The following is a 14704-nucleotide window of genomic DNA, read 5'->3' on the forward strand; positions in this document are numbered from 1 at the left end:
GTCTTTTCTAAAAAAAAAAACAATCGTTGGCGAAAAGATCCTCGGTATGACAAAGTGTAACAGAATGTCTCACGCGAGAAAGTAGCATTGTTGGTTTTATGACGGGAGAAGTTTGACCCGAGAAAATGGAATTTGGGTTTGGGGTGGGACTGGTTTTAGGGTTTCATAACAGTGACTAAGGTTTGGATTCATGAGTTTTTGAACCAGTATTAGTTTCAAACTAGGGCAGTGTTTTTCAACCACTGTGTCGCTGGAAAATAGTACACTGCAAAAGTCAGTGTTCAAAAACAAGAAAAAAAAAATACAAAAATTAGGGGTATTTTATTTGAACGAAGCAAAATTATCTGCCAATAGAACAAGAAAATTTTGCTTGTCAAGACTTTCCAAAACAAGTAAAATTAGCTAATCTCATCGAACCCAAAAATACCTTAAAATAAGTATATTCTCACTAATAACAACTGTACTACTATATGAGTACGTGTTTTCTATTGTTTCATTGAAAATAAAACAGCAAAGTCCATTTGGCCGTCATCTGTTTTAATATGAGACACAATTGTGTCAAAGTCATGATTTTACTTTTTTTAAATGCTTGAAATAAGAAATTATTACTTAAAAAAAGTAGTTGTATACTTGTGAGTGTTGATGACACAGCTTTGTAACAGTTGATATTTTAGTTTCAAGCATGTTTTACTCAATATAGGTCATCAAATCTCAGCAACAAGCTGCTTAGTGAGAAGAATTATCTTATCAGACAGAAAATAAGCAAATATCACCCTTATTTGAGATATTTAATCTTACTTAGATTTCAGTTTTTGCATTGTGTGCCGTGAGATACAGTCTGGTGTGCCGTGGGAGATTATCTACACTGCAAAAACTGAAATCTAAGATTAAATATCTCAAATAAGGGTGATATTTGCTTATTTTTTGTCTGACAAGATAATTCTTCTCACTAAGCAGATTTTATATATATATATATATATATATATATATATATATATATATATATATATATATATATATATATATATATATATATATATATATATATATATATATATATATATATATATATATATATATATATATATATATATATATATATATATAAAATCTATGTATGTGTGGGAAAAAATCACAAGACTATTTCATCTCTACAGGCCTGTTTCATGAGGGGTTTCCTCAATCCTCAGGAGATTTTAGAATCTCCTGAGGATTGAGGAAACCCCTCATGAAACAGGCCTGTAGAGATGAAATAGTCTTGTGATTTTTTCCCACACATACATATTACGCTCTACCACGGTATCGAGCACTATTTTTATTTATTTTTGGATAATCTAATTAAGACATATATATATATATATATATATATATATATATATATATATATATATATATATATATATATATATATATATATATATATATATATATATATATATATATATATATATATATTTACACACACATGTATAATCTTTCTATTTATTTTATTATGATTCACTCTTTTGATAAATTAGTTCAAGCATTCCCACCAATAATGTGATCTTGTTTTAAATTTAAATCCACATATAATCTTATAACTTCTACCATTGATTGTTTCCTTTAAAAATAAAATAAAAAATAAGTCAGATTTTTTTACTTTAAGAAACTAAGAAATGCCGATGCCGCGCAACGTTTAATACAAAGCGAGAAATTTCACTTTTTTCTTGTCTGAAGGTTTTTCCTTGACTTTGTTGCCTTTCCCCGTTTGTTTGTTTTTTGGCCTTTTTTATAGGTTTTAAGTTGCTAATATTTTTGGGCGGGCGTTAGTTTCCTACGTGTGTATGAGGATGTTTGTTGCTAGCATGGCTACACACGCAGGCTAAAAAGTCAGTGTTGTGTGTGTGTGTGTGTGTGTGTGTGCACTTGTCTCACCATCCTTGTGTGGACATACACTTGACAAACCACCCATTCTGTGAGGACCTTTTGACTTGTGAGGACATTTGCCTGCTCCTCACAACTACAGAAGTAAAAAAATTTTTTTACTTTGTGTGTTTTGCATTCTGAAGTGAGGTTGCAGCTCTCTACTCCCATCTAGTGCTAGCTGTATTTTGTTCATCATTCTAGCTATAGTGAAAAGGGGGGCCCTCACAACCTACTAACCAAACGTGGGTCCACACAAAATAGGCAAGACATGTGTGTGTGTGTGTGTGTGTGTGTGTGTGTGTGTGTGTGTGTGTGTGTGTGTGTGTGTGTGTGTGTGTGTGTGTGTGTGTGTGTGTGTGTGTGTGTGTGTGTTTGCATGTTGCGTGTCTGCGCCGCTCACCTCTGCCCGGCGGTGACGTTCCGTGTGCTTTCTCTTCGCTCCTCGCAGGACAAATCGTCACAGGCCCTCAGTCTGAGCAACGTGGCGGGGGTCTTCTACATCCTGGTGGGAGGTCTGGGCCTGGCCATGCTGGTGGCCCTCATCGAGTTCTGCTACAAGTCTCGCAACGAGGCCAAGAGAATGAAGGTGGTGCCCCGATACCACCTCCACCCCTGCCCGTCAGACAGCCCCCGCCCCGATAGCCCCGCCCCCAGTAGGCCCAGCGTCCCCGACTTAGCCCAGCTTAGCGAGGTTTTCGATGGCTATGACGAAACCGATAAGATGTAGTCGGGCTTCTGGTAGAAGAGCGCCCCACTAACACCCCCACACACTGTCCTAGCTCCCCTCAAGGCGACTTGTAAGTGAACCCCGCTCTCACCGCCCCGCTGTACCCCCTCCCTCCACCCTAGCTCTGCTATGCTAACAGTGACTGTGGTGACAAGTGGCTTCCTCCACCGTGTGCTCGTGTCTAACTCTTTGTCCATGTGACCGGAAGATGTCCCCGTGCGTCTATATATCTATATCCTTATCTAGGACCCATTTTCCGGCCCGCATGGAAAAATCGATTTCTGAAAGAAAACACATCCTCAAGGTTAAAAGTCATAAAGCATCATTAGCGCACATTGGCAAATTCTACATTTTAAATAACTTGAGGCAAAGGAAGCGCTCATTTTGTCCCACGTGGCTTTGTGTCCCCCATCAATGAGTCTTCATTACTGTCGCCAAGTCAGCTGTCTGAATGTATGTAGTGTCGCGATTTACATGTATTGCCTGCGTAATGCCCCCTATGCATTACTGCTCATGGCCACTGGGGGGCGGGGGGGTGCATGATTTACTGAGCGCAGATTGGTGTTTCGGACGTACATTTTTTACAAGTCTTTGACACTAAATAAGGATTTAATCAACCGTATTTTTCGGATTATAAATCGCCCCGGAGTATACGTCGCACCGGCCGAAAATGCATAATAAAGAAGGAAAAAAACATATACGTCGCACTCGAGTATAAGTCACATTTTTGGGGGAAATTTATTTTGATAAAACCCAACACCAAGAATAGACATTTGAAAGGCAATTTCAAATAAATAAAGAATCGTGAACAACAGGCTGAATAAGTGTACGTTATATGAGGCAGAAATAACCAACTGAGAACGTGCCTGGTATGTTAACGTAACATATTATGGTAAGAGTCATTCAAATAACTATAACAGGGGTCACCAACCTTTTTGAAACCAAGAGCTACTTCTTGAGTACTGATTAATGCGAAGGGCTACCAGTTTGATACACACTTAAATAAATTGCCAGAAATAGCCAATTTGCTCAATTTACCTTTAACTCCATGTTATTATTAATAATTAATGATATTTATCTTTGTGGAAACACTGATCATCTGAATGATTTCTCACAATAAATATATATAGAAACAGATAAATATCAATATGCAATTTTTTCTAAGTGCACATTTTTCAAATTGAACATTTTCAAATGATCACTTTCTAAGACAGTCTTTTGAAATCACAGTATCCCATTTTAACTGGCTAGCCACTAACATTTTTTAACAAATCATGAATTACTTTGCACCATGTTTGTACAAATAACAACTCATGTAAAATACAAAAGTCAACTCTCAAATTTTTAAATAAATCATGTTACACTTTGAACTGGACACCAAATCTGTTATCTGTTTCTTTGTCAGTTAGTGAAGACAAAGTCTTTAAAATATTTTCTTGGATTTTCAAATTCTATTGGAGTTTTGTCTCTTGGAATTAAAAATGTCGACGTGTTTGACGTGTGTGTGACGATCGCTGACATTTTGCTTCGTCTCTTGCGTGAATGAGATAAATAATATTATTTGATATTTTACGGTAATGTGTTAATAATTTCACACATAAGTCGCTCCGGAGTATATGTCACACCCACAGCCAAACTATGAAAAAAACTGTGACTTATAATCCAAAAATTACGGTAGGGATAATAGAACAGGGGTGTCCAAACTTCAATTTGGCCCACGAAATGTCATGAGTTTATTAATAAGGAATCACTAGTCCCGTTCACTAGTTAATTTTGAGCATCCGACCGTCTTATTGCTGCAACGTTGCCACCATCTTGCTTGTAAGAAGTTCAGTACCATTACCATGAATTGTGATTCGACATGCACACAGCATTTTACGTAAATGGCCTAATCCAGATAACCTTCCCTGGTCATGGTGCAAAAAAAATAAAAAATAAAGTGCAACACCAAAAGTCACATATAACACAACCTGCTTACTGAACTTTGTGGATATTACGAAAGGAAAACGTCCAAACACCATTAAAATTTGGAAATTACACCCATTTAAATCCATTAAAACACACCTTCTCCTTCAATGCGATGTCTTTATTTTCATGACTATTTACATTGTAGATTGTCACTGAAGGCATCAAAACTATGAATGAACACACATGGAGTTATGCACTTAACAAAAAAAGGTGAAATAACTAAAAAAAAGTTTTATATTCTACTTTCTTCAAAATAGCCACCCTTAGCTCAGATTACTGCTTTGCACACTCTTGGCATTCACTCGATAAACTTCAAGAGGTAGTCACCTGAAATGGTTTTCACTTCACATGTGTCGTAGTTTTGATGCCTTCAGTGACAATCTACAATGGAAATAGTCATGGAAGTAAAGAAAACTCATTGAAATGAGGTGTGTCCAAACTTTTGGCCTGTACTGTATATGTATATATATATGTATATATATATATATATATATATATATATATATATATATATATATATATATATATATATATATATATATATATATATATATATATATATATATATATATATATATATATATATATGTACATATATATACACACACATATATACACATTTTTAGCCAAGGTTGCTGTGGTTTATCCAGTAAACAGTGCTCAATACCGGAGTAGAGTGGAATATTCCTTAGTGTGTGTGTGTGTGTGTGTGTGTGTATTGTTTTTATTTTGCTGCATGAAGTCTCGGCGTCTATGGTGGTGATATGCTGCCCCCTGTTGGTCAACTTTAGTCATGACAATAATAAAAAAAACTACTGTTAAAACCTCTATAAACACTACTTAAACATACGTTGTTTTTTTTAAAAAAAGAAACCGATTTTGAAATAATGGCCTGTTAAGAATAATTTTTTTCAACACTCAAATCAAGTTTATTTATTTATACCTGCACCTTATTGCTCTTTTATCCTGCACTACAACGAGCTAATGCAACAAAATTGTTCTTATCTGTACTGTAAAGTTCAAATTTGAATGACAATAAAAGGAAAGTCTAAGTCTAAGACCATGTGTTAAAAATGTAAACTAGGATTCGTCTAGCTGCCAAAAATGTTTGTCGTTTAAACACATTTCCAACTAAACGTGAAAAATAGTAAATCCTTAAAACCAGGTCTGTGGAAATATTTCGGTCTACAGTAAATGCTAAAATGCAACATTTGCCCATGTGTTTCCAATTAGGCCACAGGTGTGAAACTCAAGGCAAGGGGGCCAAATCTGACCTGCCACATTTCATATGGGCCCCGAATGCCTGGAAATAATAAGTGCCTTATCTTTTAAATACTAAATGTATTCAATTTTACAGAAAAATATATGTACTGCATGAAATGATTTCAAAGCAAGTTATCCACCCAAATATAAAGCATATTACTGTAAAAAAAAAAAAAGTAAACTACCAGTTTTTTTACGTAAACTTCTATAAGTCGTCATGTTGCGTCAACCTATTTTGGGGGGAGCTATTTTAAAACGTTATCGCGTGCGTACACTTGTACATATTAGTCGAGCCATTTTTAGCTGCTGACTAAAGTAAAAGTCTAAAACACCAATCTGCATTATTGCTTTTCAATGAACCACTTCTAAAATAAAAACCTCTCTTCCTCTGTCTTTTTTTCCAAGATGACGTTTACGGAAGCCATGAGGAACAAAGCCCGCCTGTCCATCACGGGCAGCGTGGGCGAGAATGGACGCGTGCTGACGCCCGACTGCCCCAAGGCCGTGCACGCCGGGCCACCCCTCCGCCAGAGCTCGGGCCTCGCCCTGGTCTCCTCCGAGCTGCCGTGAAAGCCAAAAACCTCTCAAGTGCCTTATTCCGAGCGCAAAAACCGGTAAACAGAGCAGCAGGCTTGGCGGCCCCCTACCTGACCAGCGGGCGAGGCGGGACCACCGTCTCGAGGGTTTTTCTGTTTGTTTTGTTTTTAAAGAACGACTCAACGAGATGTGCGGAAGCACCACGAGGAGAATATCATCATTTACAATCATATATGACACGAACACCGATAAACTGCTTTCGGATGGTTCCCAGGAGGAGACGTTCCACGTACTCTCGATATCAACAAGTGGGATGAGAACATTTGTATCCATACTAGAAAGTCTATATATACAGACGTACGTACATATGTATATTGAGTAGCTGTACATAAGGACGACTGTGCTTGCTCATTTTTAAACAAAGATTGTGTGGTGGCCACTTGTTGGGTTTTCTAACGGCAATAACATTCTAAGACTGAGGAACATTTCCAAATGTAGCAGCCTCGTACAAACTAATCGATTCCATTTCTACCATGAATGTCAACAGGCTCCAACCCCCCCCCCGACCCCTCCAGAACCCGCACTGTGTTTAAAAAAAATGTGGTCCGAATAGAACTATTTTTTTCATTCTTTGGTCTATTTTTTCTACAGAAGATAAATATTAACAGCGTAGATCTTTTAGTTTGTATGTGAATGCAAACATCGGCCATTTTCTCTTCAATGTTGTCAGAATATTTCTGTACGTTTTTTGTGTGTGTCAAAACTCTTGTCCTTACGCGGGAACACTGTGGACACGCCCTCGTCGCTCCACTCGGAATGTCCCGGAAGGAAAAAAAAAAAAAAGACACTTAAGAGCGGCGATGGCGTTCTTGGCCTTTTTTTTGTCCATCTTCTAAATTATAAAGTACCACTAAGAGTTCAAAAATTGTACATTTTTATTTAGAACTTTTTTTTAAAGTAAAAAAAAAAAATCATTCAAAGTACATTGTCTTGTCTTTACTAGATTTTCTGGACCAGGAAGCTTCTCGCACTAGCAGGTAAACAATATTGTTTCAACAGTTTCCATCCTACTTCAAACACCATCCTTTATGTTTTAGTGGAGTCCCTTTGATATACTTTTGTACAATAAAGATGCTAAAACAAATCAATATAAGATCGTTTAGCTGCACTACTGTCTTTACCGTGTTGCTGTTCTATGTAAACCTGGGGTGTCTAAATTGTGGCCCGCAACTGATACATTTTTTACGGGCAGCGGCACATTCTAATATTTACCCAAAAAAAGTGGAATAAAAATTAAACAGGTGAAATGTAGGAAGAAAAAGTTGCAATGTTGACTCAAATAACACAAAGCTGCCATGCAGACTGTTTTTTTTTTTTCTTTAAAACTCCTTGCTCAAAATATAATGAACCAAAATCAATGTTATAAATTATTGACTTATTCAAGGCTCCAATTACTTCACATCAATTATTACACTTTGAAATATTTTGGGGGGTAATAATATTTTGATTGTTTGCCATAAAGAAAAAATGTTTTGACAAAAAGCATTAAAAACAAAAATTCATAATTGATGGATTTTTAACATTTTAATTAAATGACTTTAATGAGGGGGGCCGATTTTCGATTACCGAACATTTTAGTGGGACTTTTTTATTTTTTTATTTTAAACCAAAAATAATAATTAATCAAAATCAGTGACTATGTTTACCCTGCAGGCCAGAAAGGCCCAAATCAGATTTTTTTCCAAATCTGATGACTGTTTGCACTGCAAGTAAAATGTGATCTTTATCCGAGTCCAGTATACACGCGCACAGGTCCCAATGTGGCCCCAATGTGGCCTCGACGTCACTTGCATACGTAGTTCGATAAAGTGAAAACAAAGGCAGTTGACCTGATTCCGGAAATTAACATAGAAAGTCGCTACTACTACCGTATTTTTCGGACTATAAGTCGCTCCGGAGTATAAGTCGCACCGGCCTAAAATGCATAATAAAGAAGGAATAAAAAACATATAAGTCGCACTGGAGTATAAGTCGCATTTTTGGGGGAAATTTATTTGATAAAACCCAACACCAAGAATAGACATTTGAAAGGCAATTTAAAATAAATAAAGAATAGTGAACAACAGGCTGAATAAGTGTACGTTTTGTGACGCATAAATAACCAACTGAGAACGTGCCTGGTATGTTAACGTAACATATTATGGTAAGAGTCATTCAAATAACTATAACATATAGAACATGCTATACGTTTACCAAACAATCTGTCACTCCTAATTGCTAAATCCCATGAAATCTTATACGTCTAGTCTCTTACGTGAATGAGCTAAATAATATTATTTGATATTTTACGGTAATGTGTTAATAATTTCACACATAAGTCGCACCCCCGAAAAAAACTGAGACTTATAGTCCGAAAAATACGGTACTACAAAATACAATAAAAGACGCCACACCTTAAAAATATGTTAACATCATTTAAAGTAATAAAATTCATTAAATGGATATATATTCTTTATATAAAGTAATATATTTGGGAGGGTTCTAATCTTTTTGAGGTTGTCAGTAGAGGGCACACGGACATTAGCGCTTTATTTTTCAACACATGTAAGCAAATGCGCCACAGCGTCCTTCGACAATCGCTATTTCTTCGGAATCCAAATATATTAAATATTTAGCCTATTATTAGCACACTACTGTCTAGTCATGCACCAAAAATTTTGGCCGTGGAAAATAGACTTTGCTCACCGAAACCCGATGTTGTGATGAAATATCCACATCCGCCGGAAATGTGTCCCGTGAAAAACCGCCCAACCGGAACTCTCTAATAACTAAAGTTCCTTGGGTAAATTATGTACACTCACTACACCGGTATGTTTTAGCGCCATCATGGCAGATATAAGTAAGAACTATACACTACTTCATATTAGAAATGGCAACAGCGGAGGATGAATGTCCCATAACAAGAAGGTAGAGAAAAAGAAGAAGCTTATCGACTACGGTGTAGACACGGACTACGAAGGCGGAGGCGCGCAATTTTTTAGGACTTATGCAGATCCCAAATACAGATCAGCAGGTACCAGAAGGTAAGAAAAGTTGCTTTTGTATAATATTGCGAAACAAAACGCCATATAATATGTCTTACGTTATACACACACCCTAATAATACACGTATGTTGAAGCACAGTACAATCCATCAAGCGGTGCGGCTTAGAGTGTCCCCCCTGAGATCGGTAGGTTGTGAGTTCAAACCCCGGCCGAGTCATACCAAAGACTATAAAAATGGGACCCATTACTCCCTGCTTGGCACTCAGCATCAAGGGTTGGAATTGGGGGTTAAATCACCAAAATGACTCCCGGGCGCGGCACCGCTGCTGCCCACTGCTACCCTCACCTCCCAGGGGGTGAACAAGGGGATGGGTCAAATGCAGAGGACAAATTTCACCACACCTAGTGTGTGTGTGACAATCATTGGTACTTTAACTTAACTCTAACGTCATAGCTTACCAAAGTCGTACTGAAACATTTTGATACGATTTTTGAGCGCCGTGTGTAATGTTCTATATTTTCAATGGAACATATAAAAAGTTGGTGTTGTTTACTTGAGTCATATTGCAGTCTACACGTATTTCTTGTGTGACTGCCATCTACTGGTCACACCATGTACCAAATAAAATAGCTTTGAGGTCGGTAAGCAAAACCAGAATTATTCCTTACATTAGGCTTTATTTTCATTACTAAGTCAGTAAGGCGCACTGTCGACTATAAGTGTGCCTTATAGTCCGGAAAATACGGTACTTCACATCAAATATTCCACATAGATTTGTTGGGGGGACGGGGGATTTTGCAAATTTTGTACTTTGCCACAAAAAAAAAAAAAAAAAGGCACCAAAAAAATACAACTATTTCGATAAATCTAAAGTTAATCTACAGATTTAAGCATTGAAAAAAAAAAAATCAAGTTTTAAAATTTTTATGACTAAGACCCTTCCGGGTCAATGGGACCAAACTTAAGGGAAGCCCTACAGCAGTGGTCCCCAACCTACGGGGACCGATTGGTACCGGGCCGCGCAAGAAATATATATATATATATATTTTTTAAATTAATTCAACATAAAAAACACAATATATACATTATATATCAATATAGATCAATACAGTCTGCAGGAATACAGTCCGTAAGCACACATGATTATATTTCTTTATGAAAACCCCCCCGGTCCGTGGGACAAATTTTCAAGCGTTGACCGGTCCCCAGCTACAAAAAGGTTGGAGACCACTGCCCTACAGGTTAAAAAATAAAAAATAAAATAAACTATATATTGTATTAGTGAGCGTCCCTCAGTGGAAACAGTTTGGACACCAGACAAGAATATCTATTTTTTAAAGTCCAGCCTGCACTTTTCCATATATTGAACAATAACAGAGGCGTAACACTACATCGAAAACGATTGTCGGTGTCCGAGACACGTATTTTATACATCACATGACCTAGCTAGCTCGAGGGTTACCGTGTTGTTGTATGGAAACGCAGCGATATCCCACCTTCCTCAGGTACTCTTTGAAGTCGGCCAAACGTCGGCTCTCATTAAGGGCTCTGAGTCGCCTAGAGTATTTTGTGGAACCTGTGCAAAAGCAGATCATCAGACATGGCATCTGTAAAGCTGATGATTAAGCAACATGCACACTCTTATTTCATGGCTGAAAAGAAGAAAACATCCATCCATCCATTTTCTACCGCTTGTCCCTTTTGGGGTCGCTGGAGCCTATCTCAGCTGCATTCGGGGGGTAGGCTGGGTACACCCTGGACAAGTCGCCACCTCATCACGAGCCAACACAGATAGACAGACATCATTCACACTCACATTAGTCACGGGGAAAACATAACTTATGAAAATGTATTTATACAAGTAGGCCACGCTGTATGGCGTTTTCCACATTTTTGCACACTCTTGGCGTTCTCTCAATGAGCTTCAAGAGGTAGTCACCTGAAACGCTTGTCACTTCACAGGTGTGCTTGAAGCTCATCGAGAGAATGCCAAGAGTGTGCAAAGCAGTAATCAGAGCAAAGGGTGGCTATTTTGAAGAAACTAGAATATAAAACACATTTTCAGTTATTTCACCTTTTTTTGTCAAGTACATAACTCCACATGTGTTCATTCATAGTTTTGATGCCTTCAGTGACAATCTACAATGTAAATAGTCATGAAAATAAAGAAAATGCATTGAATGAGAAGGTGTGTCCAAACTTGTGGCCTCTACTGTATATATATCACAATCTATTATTTGGTATGTAAATGATACAAACCTTTGAAAATAGGTTACCAATGTTTCCAATATGGCTGATGAGGAACGCGGGAAAAAATTGTGTCATTTACAGTATTATTTTGTCAAATCTATTATTAATCTACGTTCTAAATTACTGCTGTTACTGTGAGGAAGTTGCAAAGTATTTACGTCAGTGCGTAAGAGAAGCTGTAAGAGGGTGGGGTAATACTGTGGAAAATACATTGGAAAGTGGGCGCGGTCTCTGCAACAGTGCAAGTGTTGCAAACAGCCCTTTAAGATCTGCTTACGTTCTGTAGTAACACGTCCCATCTACACTTAAAATGTAATACCGTATTTTTCGGACTATAAGTCGCAGTTTTTTTCATAGTGCGACTTATACTCAGGAGCGACTTATGTGTGAAATTATTAACACATTACCGTAAAATATCAAATAATATTATTTAGCTCATTCACGTAAGAGACTAGACGTATAAGATTTCATGGGATTTAGCGATTAGGAGTGACAGATGGTTTGGTAAACGTATAGCATGTTCTATATGTTATAGTTATTTGAATGACTCTTACCATAATATGTTACGTTAACATACAAGGCACGTTCTCTGTTGGTTATTTATGCGTCATATAACGTACACTTATTCAGCCTGTTCACTATTCTTTATTTATTTTAAATTGCCTTTCAAATGTCTATTCTTGGTGTTGGGTTTTATCAAATACATTTCCCCAAAAAATGCAATTTATACTCCAGAGCGACTTATATATGTTTTTTTCCTTCTTTATTATGCATTTTCGTCCGGTGCGACTTATACTCCGGAGCGACTTACAGTCCAAAAAATACGGTAAGCAGTTATGTTTATGCTGTTTGGATACTATATACATCAGCTTTTGCCGATCCAAGGCCAACTTCCAGGGGCAGTATTGGTCATGTATTTTTTAAAGCTCATTGAATCATTACATTTTTGTTTACCACTATAATCAAACAGAAACCCAAGATGGCAGAGTAACATCCATCCAAACATTTTCTACCACTTATCCCTCTCGGGGCGGCGGGGTGTGCTGGAGCTTATCCCAGCTGGATTCGGGCAGAAGGCGGGCTACACCCTGGGACAAGACGCCACCTCATCGCTGGGCATTCACACTCACATTCACACACTAGGGACCATTTAGTGTTGTCAATCAACCTATCCCCAGGTGCATGTCTTTGGAGGTGGGAGGAAGCTAAAGTACCAATACCAATTAAATTAAATTATTAAATCTTCAGTTTTTTGTTCATTCGGCTCTCCTTTATTAATTTCCTGAGTTTGTAAACAACAAAAACATTTTGGGTTGTTAAAAAGTATCAATGTAATCACTGTTACTGATAATTTCCTTGGTATCGTCACTGTCTATATGTGTATTACCTTTGTTTAGCTTGCGATTAGCTTATCCTCCTGCGGTGTGTAGTGTAGCATGTTTGGCTATTCCTCGTCCTCCTGGGATGATACTTGGAAGAAACCAATTTTGCCGCCACGCTGGCAAGGATGTCTGACTTAGAAGTGGTTCGTTTGGCACTGTGGAGGGACATTAGCCACTAGCAAGGAGGTGTTCGTTATCGTGTCGCTGTCAAATTGGCAGACACAGCTATAATATGTTAACATGCATTATCACAATAAAACGATAGTATTAAAAGCTCAAATTTGCATCATTTATATTGTACAATCCGACAGGCATGCGTAAACATAGCAACTCCCTGCTGTGAAGCTACAGTTTTACTGCTTTAAGTTGTAAAACATAGAAATATTGTGTTTGGATAGCTGAAATCAGTTTTTAAAATGAAGTACATCAGCGTAAAAAGCAAGCTTTTTTAGTAATGGCAATGTGACCACATAATGTCACCCGGATTCAAAGCTAGGATGAAAAGGGCAGCTTCAAATTTGAATAAAGAACGATGTGGCTCGAGACCGGGAAGATGCGGAGGAAGAGACGCGTTGAGCGTCGAGATGGACGAGCTTCACGGAGCCCTGGCTGAATGAGCATGTATCGGACACTTGGGTCCCCCAGATAATCTTGTTGATAACTTCAATGTCCAGTCTGCGCTCATCCGCGCAGACTGGACATTGGCCAAGAGCTAGTGGGCAGCCTAGGATAGGGTCGGCTCTCTTGGTGGCTTTGTTGGGTCGGTTCCGGTCTCTGGCCGTGCCGCCCGCCACAGCCCGGCAGACGATGGCGTGGAGCACCGCAGTATATGTGGGTGTTGAAATATTTTGTTTTGTCTATGCATGGTGTGATCGTATTTGTGCAACACGTAATATTTATTGCTTTTTATTTTATTTACTCCTATAGCTGTATGATGATAATTTCAGGTTATCAGTGGTAACGTCGGTGAACTGTTTAATTTTATGTGGCCTGCAAAAACCTTGAAATGTGTCAAATGGGGGGTGAAATAGGACAAATGTAAATACATCTTTAATTACTTAAATGTTTCCATAATGGCCCTGCGACGAGGGGGCGACTTGTCCGGGGGTGTACCCCGCCTCCCACCCGAATGCAGCTGAGATAGGCTCCAGCACCCCCCGCCATCCCAAAAAGGGACAAGCGGTAGAAAATGGATGGATGTTTCCATAATTAAATAAAAAATTAAATCAATAAAGTTGATTGTCACACACACACTAGATGTGGATAAATTATTCTCTGCATTTGACCCATCACCCTTGATCACTCCCTGGGAGGTAAGGGGAGCAGTGGGCAGCAGCAGTGGCTGTGCCCAGGAATCATTTTTGGTGATTTAACCCCCAATTCCAACCGTTGATGTCGAGTGCCAAGCAGAGAGGTAATGGGTCCCATTTTTATAGTCTTTGGTATGACTCGGCCGGGGTTTGAACGCACAACATACCGACCTCAGGGCGGACACTCTAACCACTAGGCTATTAATTACATTGTGGAATGACTAACTAAACCATGATATACCAATTATATTTCAATGACATTCATTTCAATATGTATTTTTATAATTTTTCCCATTTAACACTCCATATAAACAAG

General features: G+C 38.1%; 1 protein-coding gene across 2 annotated transcripts in view; it reads left to right on the plus strand.

The window, feature by feature from the left end:
• gria4b (glutamate receptor, ionotropic, AMPA 4b) overlaps positions 1-7561 on the plus strand; it is a 330486-nt gene extending 322925 nt beyond the window's left edge. The window contains exons 15-16 of one of the 2 annotated variants that reach the window (XM_062048981.1): positions 2354-2491; positions 6269-7561. In XM_062048981.1, the coding sequence (XP_061904965.1) occupies positions 2354-2491; positions 6269-6433 (303 nt within the window). In that variant the 3' untranslated portion in view covers positions 6434-7561. The remainder of the gene's footprint in view (positions 1-2353; positions 2492-6268) is intronic. The other variant, XM_062048980.1, reaches the window with a different exon arrangement.
• The last annotated feature ends 7143 nt before the right edge of the window (positions 7562-14704 follow it).

This window comes from Entelurus aequoreus, linkage group LG05 (genome assembly GCF_033978785.1).
Source record: "Entelurus aequoreus isolate RoL-2023_Sb linkage group LG05, RoL_Eaeq_v1.1, whole genome shotgun sequence".
Lineage (NCBI taxonomy): Eukaryota > Metazoa > Chordata > Actinopteri > Syngnathiformes > Syngnathidae > Entelurus > Entelurus aequoreus.